The 25930-nt window shown below is 41.8% G+C and overlaps 1 protein-coding gene across 4 annotated transcripts in view; it reads left to right on the top strand.

The window, feature by feature from the left end:
* Clcn5 (Cl-/H+ antiporter 5) overlaps positions 1-25930 on the top strand; it is a 187422-nt gene that overhangs the window by 143254 nt on the left and 18238 nt on the right. For 2 of the 4 annotated variants that reach the window (XM_004872007.3, XM_004872008.3), the window contains 2 exons: positions 21308-21459; positions 24257-24356. In XM_004872007.3, the coding sequence (XP_004872064.1) occupies positions 21308-21459; positions 24257-24356 (252 nt within the window). Of the gene's footprint in view, positions 1-18758; positions 18967-19706; positions 19975-21307; positions 21460-24256; positions 24357-25930 lie in introns of those variants that run through there. The other 2 variants (XM_004872010.3, XM_004872009.3) reach the window with 2 other exon arrangements.

The following is a 25930-nucleotide window of genomic DNA, read 5'->3' as shown; positions in this document are numbered from 1 at the left end:
AATCCACCAAGTTCATTTGTGAATTAAGTTCAGTTTGCTCTGCCACACTGTAAAAAAGAGTTTTTCTCCAGGAAAAAAGTAAAAATGAAGGCAGACATCTTGGGCTCCAGCACATAGAGAAAGCTGCCATCATAACCTCAGTTAGGTTTTCCCCAAAGCAACTGTGTGGATTGTGTACAGAGAAGAGAAAGTACTTTGGATTCCATCTTCTTCACAATAATGAAACTTTTCTAAACTTACTCTGGGAAAATGGCCTTTACTTTTTGAATTTGGGAAAAAAAAGCAGCCCATGTCTAAAGCTCTGTGGGGCCATAAACCATGTCATTTCATATGCTGAATTTTAAAAATGACTCCTATGATATTGTCCATAGGCTTTAAAGACTTTTTTTTTTGGTACTGGGGATGGAACTTGGGTCCTTCCGCTTGCGAAGCAGGCGGCAGAACCACTGAGCTAAATCCCTGACCCCCTTTAAAGACTTTCTTTAAGTTACTTCATAGGAAAATGTGTAGATTTTAGTATTAGGCTCTAATCTTTTCCCTGTTTACTTTTATGTTTTATTAGCTAAAGTGCATACTTTATTCAGATTTACTTAGAGTTTACTTGCTGTCTCTCTGGGATGTTCTGTTACGTGGAGTCATCATGTCTTCCGTAGGCTTCACATCACACCATATCATGGCTTCATGCTTTTGATTGTAACTTTGATCGCTTGGCCGATTTGCTGTTTGTCAAGTTTCTCCACTGTGGTACTGGGGTTCAAACCCAAGGCTTCATTCATGCCAGGCAAGGGCTTTACCACTGAGTTATGCACCCAGCTTGAGATTTTAAATTTTGGTATCTTTTGTTTGTGTGTGGGGGGGGGTTGTGCGTAGGTGCTGGGGATCAAATCCAGGGCTTCACATGTGCTAGCTAAACACTGCCACTGAGCTATACCACCAACCCATGAAATATTTATTTATTTATTTATTTATTTATTTATTTATTTATTTATTGAGACAGGATCTTGCTATGTAGTTCAGGCTGGCCTTGGTCTCATAGTGATGCTCCTACCTCAGGCTTCCAATTGCTGGGACAGACATGCACCACCACACCTGGCTGAAATTTTTAATTTTAATAAAGACCAACTTATCAATTTTTTTCTTTTCTAGCTCATCCTATTGGTGTTATATCTAAAAAGTAATCACTGAACCTAGGATCATATAGATTTTCTCATATGTTATTTCTTAGAAGTTTTGTAGTTTTGCATCTTACATTTTGGTTAGTTATCCAGTTTGAATTAATTTATGTAAAAGGTGAAAAGTCTTTGTCTAGGTCCTCTTTCTTTCTCCTTTTCCCTCCCTCCCTCCTTCCTCCCTCCCTTTCTTGAGACAGACTCTCACTTTGTCACCTATGTTGGCCTCAAACTCATAGGCTCAAGCAGTTCTCCTGCCTCAACCTCCTGAGTAGCTGGGACTACAAGTGTGTGTGCCTGTAGGTCTCTTTTTCACATATGTATGCCCAGTCTTTGCAGCACAGATTGTTGAAAACACTGTCTGTTCTCCATTGAATTGCCTTTGCACATTCATCAAATACTAGTTGACTGTATTTGTGTGGACCTATTTTTGGGCTCTCTGTTCCCCTGGTTTTGTACATCTTTTCTTTTGACAATGTCCTGCTGTCTTAATTACTGTAACTTTATATTAAATCTTTTAAATGGGTAGTGTGAGTCCTCCAACTTTGTTCATCTGCAGTATTGTATTGATTATTCTAGGAGTTTTGATAACCACAGGAGATTTGGAATATCTTTATAGTAGCTACAATATAACTTGCTTGAGTTTAGAGTGGGATTGTGATTAGGTTGTGAAGGATTGATATCTTAATAATACCGAGTCATTCAATGAATAAAATATTTCTTTAGATCTTTGATTTCTTCCATCAGTATTTGTACTTTTCTGCATATAAACACTACATATGTTTTCTTTTCGTCTTCTTCTTCTTTGAGACAGGCTCTTGCTGTGTAGTTCAGGCTGGCTTCTAACTTGTGATCCTCATGCCTCAGCCTCCTGAGTACTGGGATGGCGGGAGTGTACCACCACACCTGGTCCTATATACTTTTTTCTTAGATTTATGCTTACTCATTTAATTTGGGGGTACTATTGTAAATGGCATTTTAAAAATTTGCAGTTCTAACCCACTGACAACATAGAAAAGGAGTGTTGTTACATTATTGTCAAATGTTTCTTGATGTCAATTGATACAATCATTTTTCTTCACAGACCTATTGTTATGTTGGATTACATTGATTTTTGGAATGCTGAACAAGATTTGCATACCTGGAATAAATCTCTTGATAGTGGTGTATAATTCTTTTTATGTATACATTGTTGGTTGTACTTATTTATTACATTTTGTGGTACTGGTGATTGAACCTGGGGTCTTTGAACTGAGCTATATCCCCAGCCCTTTTTATTTTTTATTTAGAGACAAGGTCTCACTAAGCTGCCCAGGCTGGGCTCAAACTTGTGATTCTCCTTCCTCACTGGGCTTGTTGGATTTTATTTGCTAATATATTTTGAGTTTTTTTACATCTGTGTTCATAAGGGTATACTGGTCTGTAGTTGTTGTTTTGTTTTATGTTTTGTTTTGTACTGGAGATTTGAAACCAGGGTTCTCACACTGAGCTACATCCCCAGCTCTATTTTAATTTTGAGACAGAGTCTTGCAAAGTTGCCCATACTGGGCTTGAACTTGTAGTCTTCCTGCTTTAGCCTCCCACAGTCTGGCAGTACAGATATACACTACCATGCCTGATTTGTAGTTCTCCTTTCTTTTAATATCTTTATTTGGTTTTCATATGGAGTAATGTTGACCTCATAGAGAAAGTTAGGAAGTTTTCATCCTGCTGCTGTTTTCTGGAAGAGATTGTGAAAAAATGATATTATTTCTTCCTTAAGTGTTTGATAAAACACTTGCCAGTGATACTATCTTCCTAAGATACGTAGAAGCTTAGGATATTGATTTTGGGTCTTTCTTATTTTCTAATATGTACACCAAATGCTATAAATTTCCCTCTAAGCACTGTTTTTTATGCATCCCACAAACTTTGATATGTTATATTTTCATTTACTTCAAAATATTTTAAAATTTGGGCTGGGGATTTAGCTTAGTGGTTTTGCTGTCTGCTGCGCAAGTGCAAGGACCCGAGTTTGACCCCCCCCCCATACACTCCCCCCATTTTTAAAAAAATTTGTCTTGAGGTCATTTTGACCCATAGTTTCTTTGGAAGTATATTGTTTAATTTCCAGTTATTTGGGGCATTTTCCAGATGTTTTTCTGTAACTGTTTTTAGTTTAATTTCATTTTGTTAGAATTTATGGCAATCTGGCTAGGAGTTGGGTTAAATTTACCATTTGGCATAATTAATTGTCAGAGGGGTCAAATTTCTATAGTGTCCCTGGCTTATCTTTCTTGATTCTGAGTTTCCTTCTATACACGTCCTCTAGAGAGTCCATGTCTTTCAACTCTATAATTTACTGTTATTATACTGAAGCCCTGTTGGTGTGGTGGTAAAGTATGGGGATGAAGTCATTTTATAATTTTTTTTTCGGTTTTTTTTGGGGGGGGTGTCTTTTTTTGAGAGCAGGTCTCCCTATGTAGTTCAGGCTGGCCTTGATTTCACTATGTACCCCAGGATGGCCTGGAACTCGAGGAGATCCTCTTGTCTCAGCCTTCCCCGTGCTGGAATTACAGGTATGCAGCCATAATTTTACAATCTTCTGATTCATTCTTGGTGTTTTATTGGTACTGTGCCTTGTGGCCATGACCTTTGCAAGTTTTTCTCTGGTGGTATAGCTTTTGTTCTCCCTGCCTTCACTCCTGTCCTGACTGGGGCACTCACAATGTACTTCCTTGAAGAGCAGGCTCTCCTGGAATACGTTTTTCCCCTGTAGGTGATACTGGACAGCTAGAAGAGGCCTGGAGTAGGAGGAATGCCCTTCCCCCAACTGGGATAAGGCTTAGGCAAAGTAAAACTATTTTCCCTGGAGCATAGGCCTTTGTTATGAAGAAATTTCTGGACTTATTTCACAGTCATTACTCTTCCCCTCCCCTAGTCCTAGCCAGGAAGGGATCTTTCTTGGATCTTCACTGTGAGAACTTAGCGAGGCTCCTGGAAGTAGGGCTTTGGTGTGGGAGCCCCCATACTATGGACCTAAGGAGTTTCATAGACTCAGGAGAATCTCAGACTCCTGCTAGTCCATATACAGCCTTCAGCGGTTCATCCAAGTTAATTCAGCGGTCCTACCAGTTTGCAACTCCAACTTTTTCTACTCTAGGTAAGCAAATCTCAGCTGTGTCTTTTTGGATAAGCTTATGCCTTCAGATTTTGGGGTGTCAGTTTCCTCTGCAATCTCAGTTCTCTGATGGACCCAGGAAAAATCATTCATTTTTCAGTTTTTCCAAGCTTTTCTTGTTTTTTTTTTTGTACGGGGGATCGAACTAGGGACCTTGCGCCTGCAAGGCAGGCGGCAGAACCACTGAGCTAAATCCCCGGCCCAGCTTTTCTTGTTTTAAGGATAGGCATTTTAAGTTCTGAGCTCTTTACCTGTGGAGCCAAATTCAGAAGCCCCCGTTTACGTTTTAGTCAGTAAAACTGGTCCCTTCTTGAAGGAAATATAGTATAATATTTCAGAGATCCCTAGATAGTACTGTAATTCCTGAGTGGATTATTTCCAACCCACTTGGCTCCAGTTTATGATGTGTGGTAGAGGAAAGGGGCATGAGCTGCGTGTTTTTAGGGCCTGTGGCTACCAGGCACTCCAGAGATACTGTGGTCCTATTGGTATAGCTGTAGTTAACCAGATGGCAGAAATGCTGCAGCCCGGTGAGCAACTAGGTTGTCCTCTACTTCACTGATGAGTATTTCTTTTGTAAGGATTGATAGCATCATTTTATGATCTTGCTAGGAGTATGCTTTCAGGGAACTACAGTAAGTCCCCTATTTACGAACATTCGAGTTGTGAACTTTAGCAGATATGATCGGATCTCGAGTTAGGAACATTTGTAGATGTGAACAAATTGCAGAAATAGCTCACAGGACTGCCAGACATTGTCACAGTTGTGCTGCCCTGTGCTTACTGTATAGTTCCATAGTGTACAATAGTACAGTGCTCAATCAGAGTCAGGAAGTTTGGAAAGAGGAAAAGCAGTGGTGATGTGGAAGGAACTGCTAGGTAATGCAAAGCAATAACCATGGAAACAAAAGTGAAAATATAGTATAATACTCACTTGGTCAGACTTAAGAAGGAATCTGATTTAGGAACTTCTCCCGGAATGGGACCGAGCAACATTTGGAATTCTTCAAAGATAAGGCCCTCTCAGAAGTCATTCCAGGCAGCTGCGGGTGTGGTGGTACACGTGTGTAATCCCAGCACTCTTGAGGCAGAAGGATTACAAGAGTTTGAGGCCAGCCTTATCTACTTATTGAGACCCTATCCCTGCCCAAAGTCCTTCCATACAATACATATGTGACCAAATTTTAAAAATTCATTGCTAAAATAATAGAGCACAAATTTGGAAGGGACCCATCATACTTGCTAATAACCTCTCATTTTATAGATGGCAAACTCTAAACCTACCAAGATTAAGGTGGTTGTCCAAAGTAATTGTAAGGTCAGACCGAGGCACGATTGAGACAACTGAGGCAGGCAAAGTCTAAGCAATATGTGATGAGTTTATTGCCACTCTGGGTGCAGATGGGCCAAGGGCGAGGAGGCTGTTGGCACTGAGAGGAGGGTGCTCGTGGTTATATGGGGCATTTTAGGTAGGGGAGGGGGCACTGGTTAAGAGCGTGGAAAATGTTACAGTCCCCTGGGTGATGGGCCTGGGGCTGGCTGATAAGCAGGACAGTGGTGAGAGCAGCAGGGCAGCTGCTGGCTTCTTATTATTTCTGTGCTCCTGTGGATGTGGGTAGCGGGTCTGCTTGGGCGGGGTCTGGCTTGGGGAGCCTGTCATCCCTGGCAGTTGTGTTATGAAGGGGGGGGAGGGGGAGGGGGAGGAGGAATAAAAGGGTAGGGGTGTAGTTTCTCATGACTTCTTCCAGTGTGACTGGGGACAACATGGGCATCCTGTGGGGAGAGAGAGGAGAGGAGAGGGGTGCGGGGAGAGTGGTTCAGTCCAGAGTGAGGCAGTGGGGAGGTGTCAGGAGTGTGATGACCTTTGGGTCCTTCTCAGGGATCAGTTGGAGGCTCTCGTGGGACTAGAGTCAGCTGGAGTAGTGGGGACATGGGACAGCAGTGTAGTGGGCAGTCAGGCAGAGTTATCTGGATGTCCTGGATCAGATCTGTTCCTGGATAAAATGTGTCAAAAACTTTATTATGCAGGGTCTAGTCAGTAATAGTAGAAAGACTGGGACTAGGGGCCCTAACATGGAGAGAAGCCAGGACATCTAGCCTGCTTGGAAAAGACTTTCCTAACCATCAATAGGACCACCTTTTGCCTGTTTCCTGTACCTGGTGGCTTGATCCTGGGGGGCTGCTGAAGCTAAGCCAGCAGTGAATATGAGGGCCAGGGTATGTGGGCAAGTAGGAAGAGGAAATGGCAGTACATGAGTGAGTGGAGTGGTGTCTAGGCTGGAGGTGTGGAGAGGTTGAGGAAGAGGAGAAAGGCAAGTAAGTGTATTTTGTCTGGGGGGGAGTGGGTAAGGGGCCCGTAGAGGCCAGTTCCTCTAGCCAGTAGAAGAGTGCCTCTAGTGAGTTGATATGGGATGGGGACTCCAGTGAATAGAGTCTGACTCTGGGGAGTCATTTTGGGGTTGGGGAAAGGAGACATTCTGCCCAAGGAAGAAGGGATTCCAGCAAATAAGCCTGAGGGGAATGAGTGGTGGTTTTTGGCTAAAGATGGATTGTGCGGGTTCAGGAGGGTATGAGTTAACTGCAAGGTTTTGTAAAGGTAATTGGGAACAGCAGGGGGGAGTGGCTGGGGAGCTATAGCAGGGCTTGTAGAGAGAAAGATTCAGGAGGCTAACTGGGTAGAAGGGTGTAGGGAGGAGGAAGGGAGGTGTTTAGGGTCTTTTTATTGATTATCGAACAGGAGGAGGGTGAGAAGGAAGGAAAACAATTTGGTCTGTTCTGGGGTAAAGTTACACTGGTGTCCTGAAAGCAGAGATGTTTTATTAAAATGCTTGGAGAATTCAAGAAGAAAAAAATTTACAAAATAATAAATCTGAAACAAAAAGACAAAAAAAAAGGGATAGGATTTGAGGGTGGAAATAGGAAGATGAGACCATATAAGATTAAAGCACATTGAATGAAGGAAGTAAATAAAATGACAAGACACTCAAAAGCAAGCCATTTATATATCTTCTGGAATTTGGGTCAGTCTGATGGAAATAGGGGAGAATGAGGAATGGGGGAATGACTTGTCTTTGTCTAAGGGTTTGAGGGGGTCCCCTCAGGTTAGTTTATAAAGGGGTTTTGTGAGTATTGCAAAACCCGGAATCTGGAGACCGAAATAGCCAGTGATTTTCAAGAAGGAAAGGAGCTGTTGTACCATGGCCGGGTTGGGATCTGAGTAATTAAATGTATGTGGTCACGGGGAAGGACTAGGGGGATGTGGAGAGGCAGGTGATGTTGAATGACTGAGGGGACTGAGATGTCTCAAACATGCAGGTTGAGGGAAGGCGAAGATACGGGGTAAGAGAAAAGTCTAGCAATAGGTGTGAGAATGGTGTGAGAAGGGCAGCAATAGGGTGGCTAGCAGAGCCTGGTATAGTGAGGCTGGTAGAGAGTTTAGTTAAAAATATCTCATCCAGGAGCGGGATTGGACAGGTGGGAATGAGTAGAAACAAATGAGTAAACATTTGTTTTTTTTAATTGGCATCAGAGCAGAGGGGTTTGAGAGGCTTGGACACAGTGCCATCAATTCCCACAACAGTAACTGAGGCTAAAGTTAGCTGTCCTGAGAATGAAGAGGGTGAAATGGATCACCCCTGTATTGATCAGAAATGAAACAGTCTTACCTTCCACTGCAAGATTTACCCGGATTTTGGTGGCTGTGATGGTCCAAGGGGCATCTGAGACCTCTGAGGCTTGTCAGTCATCTGAGGTCTAACCGATCAGGACATGGAGGGCACCTGAGCCTGGGCGAGTGGCCCTGGGAGGGGACCCCTGAGCTGGGCCCCAGCCACCCCCAGTACAGTCCATCTCTCATTCAGGGCTTTTGCACGTGGGGGCATGGCTTGGGAGGGAGTCCTGGATTGGGATAGTCATTGGCCCAGTGGCCAGTTTGGTGACACTTAAAGCAGGATCCTGGACCTCTTTGTTGGATTCCTGGAGGTTTTGTTTGGCCCCTGATTGGTTTTCAGCCCTTTTGATGAGCTTCTTACAGTGGATGCAAGCAGTTGTAAGTCAGAAATATACTGCCAGGCTGGGGATTTAGCTCAGTGGTGCTGCCGCCTGACTCACAAGTGCAAGGTTCTGAGTTCGATCCCTGGTACCCAAAAAGGAAATATACTGCTGGCAGGCAGTCATATCACAATTATTGAAATGCTTGATTGATCAATTTCTGATGGGAATCTGAGGGCCAGATTTAATTTTTTTGGAGCTTTCTGTGAATATCTGGGGGCAGATTGGATAATACAATGTATCCTTAAAATAAGTTGTCCTTCTGGACTCTCAGGGTTTAGAGCAGTAAACTTTTTGAGAGTGGAGGCTGGGTGAGACATAAACTGGGCTGGATTTTTTTTTTTTTTTTTGGTACCAGGGATCGAACTCAGGTCCTTGTGCTTGCGCAACAGACGGCGAAACCTCTGAGCTAAATCTCCGGCCCCTGGGCCGGATTTTTATCTCATGGGGGCTTGGTCTGGGGATGGCTGTAGCTCTGTCTCTAAATTGGGCTCAAGCTACCTGATTTTGTCATAGGATTGAGCTAGGGACCAAATCTGTCCATTCTTGCTCCTTGGGGGAGAATGTAGAAGTAAGGATGACACTAGAAGTAATGAAATACTGAAATTTTTGAACATATTCAGTGGGGTCTATAAAGAAGGAACCCAGGCACTGATTAATCTGAGAAAGATCAGACAGAGAAAAAGGGGCATGAACATCCTCCATCCCTGCTACCTCCCAAAGCAGAAACTGAGGAGCAGGGACTAGGGAAGAAATGCCGAACTGCAGTTCTGACCTTGTGTGAGAGGGGTTGGAATGGTCTTGTGAAGATAAGGAGGAGGGTTGGAAGTGTCAGACAAGTGGAGAGAGTAGGGACTGGAACAGAGGAAGTTACAGTAGGCGGTCCTGAAGGAAGCTAAGCAGCTTCAGTTTTGCAGTTGGAGGGGAGGGGGAATGGGGCTGGAATGGAGGTGAAAGGGAGATCAGACCAGGTATGGGAGAGGGTGGGGAGAGCAGGAAGGGAGGCAGAGACACAGGGAGGCTTTTGAGGTTGGGGCGGGTTAGGAATGGGGCTTGAGGTTGTGAGGACCAGGGGAGGCAGACCTAGGGAGGAAGGATTGGTGGTCAGAGAGGAGTGATAGTGGGGAGGTGGAGGGGAGGGAGCTGACAGAGGAGTTGAGATGAGAAGTTCAGTGGGGTCACAAGAGGCACAGAGAGAGGGGAGTCTGCAGATATGAGGGATGCCTGGATATGGGGCCTCTGACCATTTTTCCAGCCGGTGGCAATAGTTGTCTAGTTCTCAGAGAATTGCAAAGTTGAACGTGCCATTTTTGGGCCGATGTGATTCATTGTCTAATTTGTATTGTGGCCAGGTCGAATTATGGAAGAAAATGAGATGCTTTGGCTTCAGGTCGGGAGTGAGATGGAGAGGTTTGAGGTTTTTGACAACACAAGCCAGGGGAGAAGGGGGAATAGAGGAAGGGAGGTTGCCCATAGTGATGTCTGACACAGAAACCAGGGCTTTGGGGAAAGGAAAGAACGTCTTCAATCGGTTTCCCGAAGCAGAGAGAGTGAACAGTAACCAAGTCAGGTGTCCCCGAGAGATTGGGTGTTGGTCAGGGGAACCTGGTTCCCAAGAGTGTGACTAGTACTGGGTTTTGAACACACTTTGAACCTGAGTCGGTCAGACAGAGGATTCTGGGTGAGAAGGGGTGACAAGAGAAGGGTGAGCAGGCAGACCTTGTCTAGAGAGGGGTGAGATCCCAGGTGGACCTCACTCACCTAGGGCAAAGGAGGGTAAGATCCCAGGTGGACCTCACCAAGGGTGGGGGGTGTGGGGGGGTGAGATCCCAGGTGGACCTCATGTAGAGTGAGGGGGGAGTGAAATCCCAGAGGGACTCAGTCACTTAGGGCAAGGGGGAGTGAGATCCCAGGCAGACCTTGTCTAGGTCAAGGGGAGTAAGATCCCAGGCGTACCTCACTCACCTAGGGGTAGGGGGAGTGAGATCCCAGTCCAGACCTCACCTAGGGTGAGGGGGAGCAAGGTCCCAGGAGGACCTTGTCTGGGGAGAGGAAGTGAAGTCCCAGGTGGAACACCTTTGGGGGGAAAGGTGGTGAGAGGGAAAGTAAAAGAATCACTTACCCTACCTGAAGAGAGGACCTGGACTAGCATCGAGCTAAGGTAGGAAAAGGACAGAGGTCGAATATCAGGGGTGACCTTAAAGTGGGGAGGGAGCTCAGACCTCACCATACAGGCCACCAAATGTAAGGTCAGACCGAGGCATGATTGAGACCACCAAGGCAGGCAAAGTCTAAGCAACACGCAATGAGTCTATTGCCATCTGGGTGCAGATGGGCCAAGGGCGAGGAGGCTGTTGGCACTGAGAGGAGGGTGCTTGTGGTTAATATAGGGCATTTTAGGTAGGGGAGGAGGCACTGCTCAAGAGGGTGGAAAATGTTAGAATCTCCTGGGTGATGGGCCTGGAGCTGGCTGATAAACAGGGGGGTGGTGAGAGCAGCAGGGCAGCTGCTGGCTTCTTGTTATCTCTGTGCTCCTGTGGATGTGGGTAGCGGGTCTGCTTGGGCGGGGGTCGGACTCGGGGGACCTGTCAGTAATATAACTAGTGAATTGTGGAGCAAGGATTAGAATCCTTATCTTCTCACTGCTGGACATGTCTGTCTGATTACAAGGACTTTCTTCACATTGACTTTTATTGGCAAACTGAATAAGCCCTCTTAGAGTTTTCCTCTAGTCTTCATCAGAAACTATCACCTGATCTGTCCCTAAATATCCCACTGGTCTGCCTTCCAGCGTATATGTCTGTTCTTTGCATGTCCTATCTCTCTCTACTGCTTCTAAAACAAGAATTGCGAGTTATCAGTCAGAATCATGCTACCCAAAGGATTTTCTAACACTGTAATATGTAATGTACATTTTAGAACATTGTCTCCTATCCATTATGTTCCCCATCCTCTTGTCAGTCCCATAAATGCATAAATTTGAGAAGAAAGAAATGAGAAATAAATAATGGAGCATAGGGCTCTTTTCTTTGTATGCACAGCCTTGTCAGCAGCTTTGACAAACCTAGCCCCTGTCTACTTCCAGTTCTGCATTGATTTCTGTGGCATTCTTCTCAGTGGGAGCTCAGGGATACCAAGGTGAAGTCCTCATGTTGAGATTGTTCTCATTCTGGCAGGTAGCACCATGATTCTACTGGTGGTGAAAGCTAGCAGAGAATTTATAGATTAGAGAAGATATTGAGAGTAGGATGCATAAAACGTACAGACTCCAAGCTAATGTCTACAATCCAGGGAAAAAGGGCTGTGTCCAATGAAAAAGAAGTCAGAAAGTGGTGTAACAGTATAGATTCATGCGTGTCTCTAAAGTTTTCCCTATCCTTTTCTGTTACACTTCACTTTCCCATATGCTTCTCATAACTCTAAAACATCATTTCCATTATGTATAATATAAATTTGTTGAAGGTTTTGGAGTTCCATTACCCACACCTCTCACCGCTCCATTTATTTTATTTTATTTTACTTTTTGAGACAGGATCTCTCTATGTAGTTCATGCTGTCCCTGAAGTTACTTTGTATATATGCTCTGAAATGAGCACCCTTGAAATTACTATGCAGCCCAGGCTGGCTTCAAACTCATGGTGACCCTTCTGCCTCAGCTTTCTGAGTGCTGGGATTGCAGGCTTCTGCCATCACACCCAGCTCACCACTCCTTTTATTGTCTAGTTTTCAGCAGAGTTAAGATAAAGAGTTTCTTCCTCATTGTCCTTCCTGTGTCTTAGATACCTGCAGGTTTTAATCTACTGTGAGCAGGAACCAAAACAGTGGATCCCTAAATGAGATGAGTGCAGGGGTGATAGTCAAATCAACACAGCACACTGATCAGTCAGAATGGGTGTCAGACACTGCACTGGGATAGTGTCCTGGTATATTAGCCACTGAATCCTGAAAAAGTTCTAGAGTTTCTAGGGGACAGTGAAAAAAGATTTTCTGAGAAAGAGGTTATTTATTTATACCTACAGAAGTATTTTAATATTTAACAACCAGTATGGCATACAAATGCATACCAACAGAATACACTTCCTGAATAAGCATTCCAGAGTCAAACTAAGATAGTATATTAAAGCATAGCATGGTCTATCAGTACTGCCCAGGGCTTAGATGGAAAAGTTATTCCAGCAACATTTGATTTTTGGTCACCGGATTTGGATAAGAAAGCGAGTAAAATAGAGAGCAAAATGAAGGTGTTGGGCATGTGCCTGTAATCCCAGCATTCAGAGCCGAGGCAGGAGGATTGCCATGAGTTTGAGGCCAGACTGGGCAACATAGTGAGTCAAAGGGCAGCCTGAACTACATAGCCAGACCTCGTCTCAAAAAACAATGATAACAACAAAAAATTTTAAAAAACAGGCACAAGTAGCTATATACAAAAAAGTCCCACAAATGTTCATTATTAGATCTGCAGCTATAATATATTCTCAGAAAGTTTGGTGGAATGGCATGTGAAAGAGTTTATGACTTACTGGGAGAACTAGAATGGATGAACCAGTGTAAGAACAGAAGTGGGGACAAGTCTAGGTATGGAAGTGAGAGGTGGCACATAATAGGCTCTTAGTACTTGCTGTTGAGTGGAGGTAAAGTTTAAGGGACCGCAGGAGGAATATCTGTTGATGTGTGCTAGGAATGATGTTGAATCTTTTGTAGATGTAGTTCCGGCCTTGCAAAAATACAATATATCCCTGTAAAACTGAAATACTTTATTGATTGATTGATTGATTGATTGATTTTTTTGAGACAGCGTCTCACTGTGTAGCCCAGGCTGGCCTTGAACTTGAACTCACAGTGATCCTCTTGCCTCAGCCTGAGTGCTGGGATTGCAGGGGTGCACCACCACGCCTGCCTAGCTGAAATACACTTTCAGCAGGGACGATTTCCCACTTCTGTGATGCATACCAATAGCTAGACCCCATTTCTTCGAATGCTTATTTGTCTAAGCTACTGTCAACAAATGAGACCCCCATTTAGCTGTGATGTTATTAAAGCAGTGCTTCAAGGTCTATGCATGAGGTTTCTTTCTGTCCTTTTTTTCCTCCTTGTGTTTTTGTTAGTGTTTAACTAGTTCACTTAATCAGTTACTGTTCAGCCCCCCAGGTAAATTTCTAATGGTTCATTGGTGAGAGATTGTAATAAACATTCTCAAATCAGAATTTGTTTTTCTGGGAAATCTTTTTTTTTTTTCTTTTGGTACTGGGGATTGAACTCGGAACCTTGCCTTGTGAGGCAGGCGATGGGGAACCACTGAGCTAAATCCCCGCCCTCAGAATTTGTCTTTGTATATTTAAGAGGTTTTCTAGTTTTAAGCATCAGGTGATTTTTAGAAAAAATTAGAAAGTGGTTTCCGTAATAGATAGAGGTTAAATACATTCATTTATATGTCTCCTAGTTCTGGTAATGTTTCTGAAGACCCATTGTTAAGTCTTTAGACCTAAGTATAACCTACTGGGGAAGGCTCTTTCAATATTGACTGTTTTTATGACTAGTTTACTAATATGTTTCCCTGGCCTCAGGCAATGCAAATTAGTCCTTTTCTCCTATCATTCAAGTTAAAACATAGTTGTACTTTAACTTGAATCCTTTTCCTGCTAGAGCATTAAATATTTTATTTGTTAAATGCCTTCAAAATTTAATATGTTTAAAAATTTTTTTTCCTATTAGAGGCAAAAATCTAGACTCATCTAAGTACCCAACTGACATATAGGTGCATTGTTTAGCTGCTTTCCCTGGCAGCACTTTTACACACCAGAAGCTTAACTTAATATGCTGTTTTTTGAAAAACTCTGCTTTTTTTTTTCACTTTGTTTGTACCTCACTAGTTAGTCCTGCTGCCATTCTTTTTTCTTATTTTCTGTTTTGGAGACAGGGTCTCACCATGTCATTCAGACTGGCCTTGAATTCACTATGTAGCCCAGGCTGCTCTTGAACTCATGGGGATCCTCCTGCCTCAGCCTCCAGAGTGCTGGGATTACAAGCACATGCCACCACACCTGGCCTGCCCTCTCTCTCTCTCTCTCTCTCTCTCCCTCTCCCTCTCTCCCTCTCTCTCCCTCTCTCCCTCTCTCTCCCTCTCTCTCCCTCTCTCTCCCTCTCTCTCCCTCTCTCTCCCTCCCCCTCCTTCTCTCCCTCCCTCCCCCCTTCCTTCCTTCCTTCCTTCCTTTCTTCTTTCTTTCTTTCTTTCTTTCTTTCTTTCTTTCTTTCTTTCTTTCTTTCTTTCTCTCTCTCTCTCTCTCTCTCTTTCTTTCTTTTCTTCGTGGTACTAGGCCTTTACACTGAGCTACATTCTTAACCTTTTTTTATCACTGTTTTTTGAGATGAGGTCTCACTAAGACATTAAGTTGCCTAGGATGGTCTGTTTTTGATCCTCCTGCCTCAGCCTTCCAGAGTGCTGAGATTATGCCCAGCTTCCACTGCCATTCTTGACCACAAAATTTTAATATTTTACTCTTTCTATTAAATTAAAAAATTCTAATAACAGAAACCAGTCAGACATGGAAAGTGACCAATGGCTGAACCACTTAACAGTTTACCCTTCACTCCACAGTGCGTTTGTTTATGTACTGTCCTGATTGTCACTCAGGCATGTGTCATTTCAACCAGTTTATTCTTGTATTGAATAAATTTGATAACATTGTCATTTTTATATTTCTTGTTATCTTATAAAATTAATGAAAAATTATGCAATTTTTGGTCATCCTGTACTTAAAAAATTGAACTGGTAGGTGGTTAAACTATTTGTCATCAAATCAGACGTCTTGATACCCTTGTGAAAGAGTGAAAACAATTTAATCCTTCATTGATGAACTTAAAAGATCAGCAGTATTGTTATGTCATCGTTATTATACATTTTATTTTGGGGAGTCTTTTTGAGACAAAGTCTCTCTATGTTGCACAGGCTGGCCTCCAACTTGTGGACATTCTCCTGGCTCAGCCTCCCAAGTGTACCACCATGCCTGGCATTATATATTTTAAGTATTTTATTTTTCCTATCCTAAAAATTATGAATATTTTAAAATTCCTGGTCTACACTTGTACCAAATGGCCATTAAAATATCTTCATATGCTGAAAGTTTTCAAAACATTGCTGTAGGAGTGCCATTGACAGCATAGAAACTGGGAAATAATCTGGTCAGATTTGTGTTCCAAAAACATAACTCTGCTTGCCCCAAAACATTAACTCTATTGTGTTTTTATCTTAAGATGCATTAAAACATGGGTAGCATTTTGTCTTGTGTTCATAATATATCAATCTAATATGAATATATATAATAACATCAGAACCACACTGAGCCATCTGTATAATGAACATACAATATGTTAGAGATTCTAAATTTGGCAGAGAATGAAGGATAGAAAAGAATAAAAGAAATACAGCATGTCAGATTCTGAATACCAGCGCTTCATTTTCTCATTTTAAAATACATTTCATTGTATGAAAACCAGCTCTCTAGTACTCAGAGTAACTTTATATGGAATAAAAATGTCTTTGCCCTGGAAGCGCTGATGAAGCATTTGAGAAAAATCTGAACTTCCGTTAAAAGTTACTGGACTGTGAATTTAGCTTAGTGGTTCTGCCGCCTGCCTGGCAAGTGCAAGGTCCTGAGTTCGATCTCCAGTACCGCCCTCCCAAAAAAGTTATTAACATGGATCCAGCTACCCAATCTATAGAACTGTATTTTTTTCAGACAGCATCTTGCTATGTAGTTCAGACTGACCTTGAACTTATTATGTAGCCCAGGCTGGTCTTGAACTCATGGCGATCCTCCTGCCTCAGCTTCCTGAATGCTGAGATTACAGGTTTTCACCACCATGCCCAGCTAGAACTACACACTTTTGTTTTGTTTTTTGGTACCGGGGATTGAACTTGGGACCTTGTGCTTTGAGGCAGATGGTGGTACCACTGAGCTAAATCCCTGGCCCTATATATTTTTTTTAAGTATCAAAAAATAATATCTTTTCTAAATACTGTTTTTGGTGAAATGTGAAATAATCCTGACAAGATAAAGCTTACTGAATAATGTAAGTGAGGACTGGAGGTGTAGCTCAGTGGTAGAGCACTTGCCTAGCATGTGCCAGGCCCCTCTCCTACACTGAAAAATTTTTTTTAAAACATGTAAGTGAATTCCATAGTAGCATTCAGATAGTACACATAAAATACTATTTAATAGCCGGGCATGGTGGCGCATGCCTATAAGCCCAGCACTCAAGTTCAAGGCCAGCCTTAACTACCTTTTGAGACCCTCTCTCAAACAAACAAACAATCTGTTTAATAACGGGTAGCATTGAAAGAGGCTTATGGGTTTGAGTATGTGTTATGGATTGTGTTTAGATGTCCCCCCAAACCCTCATTTTGGAGGTGGCTGAATCTAAGGTGTGTATTTGTTTTGTGGTGGGGTTAGGCCCGAAGGCACTAGGATTAAGGGCATGAGTGCTACCCGCCCTAAGTAGTCTGAATAAGATAAAGGGGCAGAAAGACATTGTTAAGGTCCCTTGTTGCTTTTGCTGTCTTTTGCTGCCATGAACTGTTGCCCCTCTGCCACCCTGTCTTGGAGCCAGCCAATTATGGACTGAAACCTCTGTGAACTGTAAGCCAAATAAACCTTTCCTCCCTTTAACTTTGGGTGTTGGGTATTTTGTCTCAGCAGTGAGAGAAAAGTAACTAACACAATATGTAACCCTCTTTTAATATGATATACATAGTTTTCTAAAAGTTTAATTGTATAAGATTGTCACACTCAGCATGTCATGCTATAGCTATTGTTTTTTATAGGATTGTCACTTGTTTCCACTTAATATCAATTGCTACTTCATTTAAGTTCTCCTCGTTAATGCTATATTAGTTCATCAAGAGAGTGAGATATTATAATTAACCATGGACTAAAAGTGTACAGGTTTCATGTAATGCCTCACATTTCATAAGGTTTTGTATTCACATTTTAGAATTATTGGGCCTTAAGACTGATGACAGTAATAACATTTCAAAGCCCTGCATGTATGGTCTGATTATTGGAGCGCACAGTGACTGAGTTAATGCTTAACAGTGGCTATCCTGCTGATTCAGTTAGGAAGCTGGGAGATGGCAATTTTATTTTTTACTGGACTGACGTTATTGCACAATTAATTAAGACCTGCTTAAAAATAGCCTTCAGAATAGGGCCAGGAGAGGGTAAGCCTTTAAAACAATGGAAATGTAGTGAATTTATTGTGAGAGCTGCAGTAGCTACTTTTACCCAGGTTGGATGAATAGAGTTGATTTTGCTTTCAGAGGAGAGCACTACTAACTAAGAAATAATTCATTTTCTTGATTGTTCTCTGGAGTTTCAAAGTGAGTAGGAGCAGTAAAGAGCTGACCTTGTATTAGTTCAAATGCAATTCAGTTTTTCACATTTTTCTTTTTTTAAAATGTGTTACTGAGGATTGAACCCAGGGCCTTACACTACTAAGCGTGTGCTTTACCACTGAGCTTTATCCTCCGCCCCAAAATAACACTTTTTAAAGAAAAGATAAGGTCTGACTAGTACTCAGGCTGGCCTTGAATTTCTGGGCTTGTGATGTCTTGCCCCAGCCTCCCAATTAGCTGGAATTACAGGTGTATTCTACTGTATGTGGCCTCACATTTTCCTTTAATTATACACATAGAAAGTGAGACATAAATTATATAATTATAAAGTGGTTACTCAGATGACCACTGCCCAGATCATGAAAAATGACCAGCATTATGAAAGGCCCACCTCTGCCATGCGCTTCTCCTAGTGACTCCTCCTAGTAGCTCTTGTCTTTACATTTGTCATTTTCTTCCTTCTCTTTGTAATGTAAGCATTTGTATCTGAAAATGGTATAATTTAAATGTGCTCATTTTTTTTTGGTACTGGGGATCGACCTTGTGTTTGTGAGGCAGGCACGGTGCCACTGAACTAAATCCCCAGTGCAAGTTTGCCCATTTTTGAAGTTATAGGAATAGATTTGTAATGTTATATGCTCTTTATGTCTGGAGTCTTTTATTCAGCATTGTGTTTGTAAGATTTTTATCCATGTTACTGTTATCCAGTGCATTTTAAAAAGCCTTTTCTGTAGTATTTGCCCCCCCCCCCTTTTAAACTTTTGACCCCTGTAACTCAAAATGCTTTCAGACATTTCTACTTTGCCTTCTCAGACTTTCTGCTAAATGAGGTCTGAAGAGCAAAACTTGTCTGGAGCCCAGTTTTCTGAACTGACTTGTGTTTGGTGGCATTTGTTTAGATGAGACTACATCTTTAAGGCTTCTGTGCTCGGTTAAAAATCTTCCTTTTTCCAAGGCTGGTCCAAGGGTCTGGTCACATGATCCCAACAGTGACATCACACTCTGACCGCCAGGGAGCACTGGTGACTCTTTAGGTGGCGTTTGTTGCTGTGAAAGACAGACAACGCAGCAAGTGCCCTTCTAAAGTGCCCCAGAGCGGAGCTCCTTCTGTTAAAGCGCCTCAACCTAAATGACCAATGTAGGCTGTCAAGGTTATTTCTTCTTTGAGACAGAAAAAAAGGAAACTGTGATTGAAGGTAAGCAGGCTTGAGCCTGACCCAGGACTGAAGCGTGTCCCCGGGAGGAGGAGATCTGGAGAATCGCAAGCAGTCTGTAGTAGGATTCTAATCACTGCCTGCCCTTTTCAGGGGCCTGACAATTGCGTCTCTAACAGGAGAGGGATGACAAAGGAGGATGATGCAGTGCTCATGTTACCTAGTGATGTAATAGGAGTCTTTCTTTCCTGCCAGGAGCTGTTGCAGATCTTCATTTTACCTTAAGATCCTTAAAGCTGGGGGCCTCATTTGATATATAGTGTAACATTAGATAGCTATTGGATGCTTTTTTAAAATGAGCTTCATGAAATTCTTTTTTTTCTTCCTAAAAAGAGAACTCTTAAACCAGAGTAAATTCAAAGGAAGCATTAACCTGCTTAAAAAGAAAAAAAAAGGCAATTTCTGGTGGTTTGGTGTCCTGTGTTCATTGCAGCACTAGACTTGAGAATTGAAACAGCTTGGTCCCCCACCCCCATATTTATTCTCTTTCTCTTTTTGCCCTTATATCCTAACTGGATTTCCCCCTCCAAGCTCTCAACACACCAGCTTTCATCTTTATCAGTGACATTGACATGATAGGAAATGCTGGGTTGGTGATTCAGCAGCCATCCATTTTATAGCCTGGTACAAGTGAAGATATGGGAAGGACTTTGGTTTGGGGTTTTAAGATTAACTTGTTCACCTCTTGCATGTCATCTCTGTGTCCCACCCCCACTCTCCAGATGATTTGGACTCTGCTGAGCTTTTCCTGTCAAATGTGTACATTGCTTGCAAAAAGTATGCTGAATTAGGTATTTGGAAGATTTTCAGTTGACAAACCATATATAGCTTGGTGTGTTCATTCAAACTTACCCCATGGGAGTGCTGAAGTTGTCTGGTAGGAGTTTCTAGCAGAGGTCGCAGGACGAGAAGTCAGCTGAGGCCCACTTGAGTCTTCTCTGCAGAGGAATTCATTACCAAATATCTGGATGAGGCCTTGTCTCTGATAAGGTTGGTGCTGCAAATGTGAGCTTTGGCTGGGTAAATTAAATGATGGCATTACTTTGCACCCCCTCATGTTTATTTGCATAAATTCCTCAATACTGTTTTACATTTTATGATTAATAGCAATATTGTTCTATCAGATGATGTTGCCCAAATATTTTGAAAGAGTTTGTTAAGCAGTACTAACCATGTGTGAGGTACAATTGCTTGGTTTAAATACTTCTCCCTTGCTCAAGGACCCGAGTTCGATCCCCAGTACCAAAAAACAAAAAACAAAAACACATCAAACACATTTTGGTTCAGCTGGTATTTGCTGAGTATCAGGTATGTGTTGAGACTCTGGAAAAGGCAGTGATGAATCAGATATAGGACTACCAGCAAAGAGCTTCTAGTCTAGAAAGGAAGATAAACCATATGTGTAATTGTAAAGGAAGTGCTAAAAAAAGCAGATAAGGGATCATGGTAGGTGGGCAAATGGATGTGTTTCTTCTAGTTGAAGGATCAGAGAAAGACATATCATCGTTGAACCATGCACTGTTCTCTAAATCTACATGCAAATTGCAGACTTTTTTTATATACAGTGGACCCTTGACTTACGGTTCCCCAGGGCTGGTGTTAACTAAGTCAATACAGCTGAGATATAGATGTTACCTGGGTACACGCTGTAGATAACAGGAGGCAGATGAATCTTCCATTAACCTAATTAACTCAAGTTGTTCGTATGTCAGGCCGGTCATAACTTGAGGGTCCACTGTACATGGAAAAATTTCTACAAGCCCATTATATCAGGAATCAACATCTTCCACCTACTGAATGGAAATTTGTACATTATAGCCAGCTTAACTCTGGAAGAGGCCAAGATGCTTCCTTTGGAGTTCCTAGTCAGGCAAAAGCTACCTCATAGGATTGGATTACTGCCATATTAGTGTAAAATGATTTCTGATGTGATATGCCTGTAATAACCTTTGACTCTTTTGTCTTCCTCCCATGGACCAATACCTGAGTGACTCCAAGCTTTTTCTGTCTCTTATTCCATAAACTGTTTCCTTTTGCACATCGGCTTGCATCATTTCTCTTTGTACTATCACTCTATCTGTCCCTTTTCATTCTCACTGCCTTTAGCTACTCGTCAGGTACTCATTTGTTTGAGCCTAGACCACAGAAAGCTCTGAATGTGATGGATGTCCCCACTGGGTGCAGGTGATTATATACTTTATAAGTACACCCTAACTGTGGTCATCTGATAATTTATGGGCTTACCTGTTGGAGCTTAGAAAGGAGATAGTATTAAAAATGTTGAGTGTCAGAAGTAGTAACATCTATTTCCTGTTTAATACAGGGGAAAAGTCCTATAATGGTGGAGGAATAGCTTCTTCAAATAGAATCATGGACTTCTTGGAGGAGCCGATTCCTGGTGTAGGCACCTATGATGATTTCAACACAATTGATTGGGTGAGAGAGAAGTCTCGAGACCGGGATAGGCACCGGGAGGTAAGACAAAAGATGGCACAGAAGTAAGTGTTAGGAAATACTGGGGGAAGAAGTTATTCTTTCTGTTCTTTTCTTTCCTGAGCTGTGGATGTGGCTGAATCCGGTTTCTATTGGGAATGTAAGATTTCATTTTTTTAAACTTATTTTTAGATATCTTGCATATGATTTTAATCCAATATTTTAAAAAATTATATATCATGATGATTTATTTTCCCATAGTATGTCATTGAAAAGGATTCTTACAGCCCTGGAATAAGTATAAATTCCTGTGTGGTGGTGAAAATAGTCTTGGGGGAGGATGGCAAAATAAATGTCAAAGATCTTCCTCCCTCATCCCATCTTCTTTTTACAGTTTTTCCCTTGAAGCGAGATTTTTTTAAACTAAGAAAAGTAAATGGGCTCCTTTTAAAAGAATAAAATACAAAATTTCTCACAGCCCTAGTATTTACTGAAGCATACAAGATAAGCTCCTTATGGTTGTATCTCTTGTACAACCATAAAACCCAAGTAAATTTATGCATTCAACTCCAGTCAAACTGCAACACCAATCAAATTCAGATTAAGGAGATTAATATGATAGGTAATAGATGGTACTTAGGGCTTTGGCACAGGTTCCCACTTTCTATCTTTTCAAAGTGCCTTGAAACTTCTCCGAGTGGTCTGCCAGGGTTGTCTTCAACTTGTTGCCTAGTACTATTTAAATTGAGGAATCACAATTTCTAGTTTGCTTAAGGGCCATAATGGAGAGTTTAGTGAGAAGGCAGTTGCCCAGTCCCAGTCCAGAGATTCTCAGTAGGTGATCCTCTAGCAAGTCTTTTCTTCAGGCCACTGTAGCAGTAATATTTTCTTTCTTTCTTACTGTTGCTGCTTGCCCTGCAAATTTAAAATTTGATTGTTAAGCTGACTCCAGTCTCTCTGAGTTCATGATTCCCTCCTTTTAAATCCAAGTAGATTTCCTGAGCATTTAGGTGAAATTCGCTTTTCTTGCACTTTCTTTTTTTAAAATTGGAGGTCTGGGGCTGGAACTCAGGTCCTCACGCGTGCTGGGTAAGCACTCTACTACTAACCTACACCTCCAGCCCTTGCTTTTCATTCATAAGCCTTTCCCAGCTCCTGACTGATTTTCTCAAAAGCACCTAAACCCAAGAGTCAGGTTGTTCTGGGTTCAGTTTTTGAGAAATCCCTACTTAATCCTTGGAACTGTGGTCATTGCACTGAGGTTACTTATCACTACACAAAAGGATGTTCTCTCTATAAGGCATTTTATGCTTTTCTTTTTTTTTTTTTTTCTGGTACCAGGGATCAAACTTAGGTCCCTGTGCTTGCAAAGCAGGCGGTAGAACCACTGAGCTAAATCCCCGGCCCATTTTATGGTTTTCATAAGATTTCTGTAGTACACATATATACTCTATCAATAGCAGGCTTTAGAATTAAGACTCTTTTGGCTTTAGAATTTCTGCTTTCAGAGTTCAATTTGTCAGTCATTGCATATTCATGTTATTCAAATTATGAGAGTCACCTGTGATAATGACAGGGTACATTTCTCATTAATGGTTGCGTCTGAGATAAATGATACCAATTAATAATCCAAAACCAATTAAAATATGTTTATCATATGGTCCACAGAGACTTTTTTTTTCAGCATCAACTCTTCATTATCAGAAAAGAAATAATGTCCCAGGGACAAATGTAATCTCATCTGTTTTCAGCACTGAAATTGGAAACTTAGTCATAGGTCAGAATGCATTTTCAAAGTCCTTTTGAATTTTTCATAATTTACTACATATTTGTGATATTGAGAGGAAGATGGGGTAGCTTCAACTGTTTCAAGGGTAAATAGTGGTACAGAGAAGGGGAAGTATCAGTTGCACAGCTGGCAGAATGTTGGTGTTAAAAATGTGGGCACTGAAGGGTCGACAAGGGTCAACTTAAAGGATAAAAACTTCGTATATCTCTGCTAGGCTCAGACACTCCCTTGCAGATTTATGAAAATGAGAGGAAAGCCTTGCTGATACCACTTAGTATCTTTAACCCATGTATACAATTAGGGGTTTGTGGGATCAAGGTTTGAGATTTGTCTGACTTGAACCACAGCCCTAGGAAGTAAATCTTAAATTGTACTTTCATTACTCACATGAGTCTGTGTCTGTTTGTTCTTTGCAAGATAATCAAAATATTTTCTGGGATTCAATCCTTGAGACACAAAGCGACACCTACAATGAACAAAACAGGTTGATAGCTATAAGAAATTAACAACTAAATAAGAAAACCCTAAATAAGGTACTTTGGAGCAAGACAAACTGTAGATAAGGCATGCCCAACCCACAGCCTGCAGGCCACTTGCCCTCTTTTTTTTTAATGTTATAATAACAGATATAAAAGGAAATATACATATGTACACCACACTATATATTTTATATGTGTCCCTCTGTACTCACTGTGACTCAGGCAGGCCAGGTTGCAGATTGCACAGCCTGCTGTATATGGAGGTAGAGTTCAGTAAGCCTCAGAGCTCCTAGTGAATTTGGTTGAGCTAAGGTTGTGTAAGAAGTAACTTTCAATCGGTCTCTGTTCCCAGGTGATTTGCATTGCTTTTTTTTTTTTTGAGACATGGTTTTGTTACATAGTCCAGGCTGGTCTTGAACTCCCAGTGACCCTCCTGCCTCAGCCTCCCAAGTGCTGGGATTATAGGTGTGCGCCATCATGTCCAGTTGTCATTGTATTGTTTACTGAGCAATGTTGAGGTAAAGGAAGGGTATATGGAGAGTGTACTGATTTTTTTTTTCATTTCCTCTAGATTACCAATAAAAGCAAAGAGTCGACATGGGCCTTAATTCATAGTGTGAGTGATGCTTTTTCCGGCTGGCTGTTGATGCTCCTTATTGGGCTTTTATCAGGTATAGTAAACTATGTTAATTTTCACAACAAATCTCTAGAAATTGTGCCATGTACCTCTCCTAAGTCATGGACCAGGTGGAGTGCTCTTTTCCAACCTGAAATGAATTGCTGGTGAGCCTTTTGGATGCTGAATGTCCCATCTATAAAGGACTGGTGACACTTGCAAAATACCTCTCCCTCATTTATTTAATACCTTTTGTGTGCTATAAGGTACCGTGTCCATTGTAAGGGATATTAGCCATGCATAACAGTGCTTGTGTTTAGGAAGAACCTTTCTTTTGTAGATAGTCAGATTTTTTTATACACATTCTAAGTGGGGTGTAGGAGAGAAGGTACAGAAGAGCACTTCCCGAGACATTTTGTGGCTGTCTATTAGCCTTTTGTCTACTCTCTTATTTGATGGTCTAGAAAGGCATGTAAGTTACTTCCATGCTCACAAGGAGCTTACCATTGCATTCTTCCATGATGGCTGAGGGTGGGATGGTGCCACCTATTTCTGTAACCTCCTCTACCATTCTAAATAATACAGCTTGAATATCTCATATTCAAAATGCTTGGGATCAGAAGTGTTTCAGATTTTTAAAATTTTGGAATGTTTTCATGTATGCAAACAGAGCCAAGGGTACCAGGCAGAGATGCCAAGAAGAATGTCCTTATGACATTAAAAGGTAGGGCTTGGAAAGGTCTGGAATCTTGAGCTGAAATAGGAATTGGGTGGGAAAGCTGGAGGATATGGCATGAGATGACAGTTAATGGCACAGGTTCTAGTTTCAGCCAGCTGGGATTTAAATCCCAGACCTGCTACTTGCCAGTTTTGTGGCTTTGGTTAGATTTCTTAACCTCTAGAAGCTTTCATTTACTCATCTGTCAAATGGAGATAATAAAAGTAGCTATGTTAAGAGTATTCTATGAGGAGTAAATGCAATATGGCATTTAACACAGTGCCCAGTTGTTAAAGCTGCTGCTGACTTAGGGATAGTAATCCATGAGCCATGATGTAGAAAATGGCTATAGCAAATAAAGAATGGCTTATCTATAGATGAGTTTTCAAAAATTGCCTAGGGCAGTTATGGCAAACATTTTAGAGCTTTCAGTGATAATAAACAGCTGGCTGTAGCACACATGCCATAGGCTTGCCATCATTAGCCTAGGGTAAAGGTTGGCACACTTTTTCCATAAGGGGGCTAGGTAGTAAATATTTTAGGATTTATGGGCCAAGTGGTCTCTGTAGCATCTACTTCGCTCTGCTGATGGGGCACAAAAGCAGCCACAGAGCATAGGTAAACAAACGAGCCTGGCTGCCACCAGGACATCATTAGTTACAAATACAGGAGTAGGCAGGGTTTAGCCTTTGGGTTGTAGTTTGCCAACCCATAACCTAGGGTTTTAACTCTGTTCCTTCTTGCTTTTATAGGAGAGAGAAGATGGTCAGTTTGGAGCTGGGTAATATTAGACTGGGTGGTCTTTAATGCCAAGTATTGCAGAGAAGCTGAGAAGAAGAAACGTGGTGGAGAAAAGGTCATACAATCTACCAGTTAGGAGTGTATCAGTGACCTTGAAAAATCATCTCAGA

This window comes from Heterocephalus glaber, unplaced genomic scaffold (genome assembly GCF_053883595.1).
Source record: "Heterocephalus glaber isolate CG9 unplaced genomic scaffold, H.glaber_assembly_v1.0 deba00001546, whole genome shotgun sequence".
Lineage (NCBI taxonomy): Eukaryota > Metazoa > Chordata > Mammalia > Rodentia > Bathyergidae > Heterocephalus > Heterocephalus glaber.
Note: the sequence above shows the minus strand (reverse complement) of the source record. Positions and strands in the feature narration are given on the sequence as shown.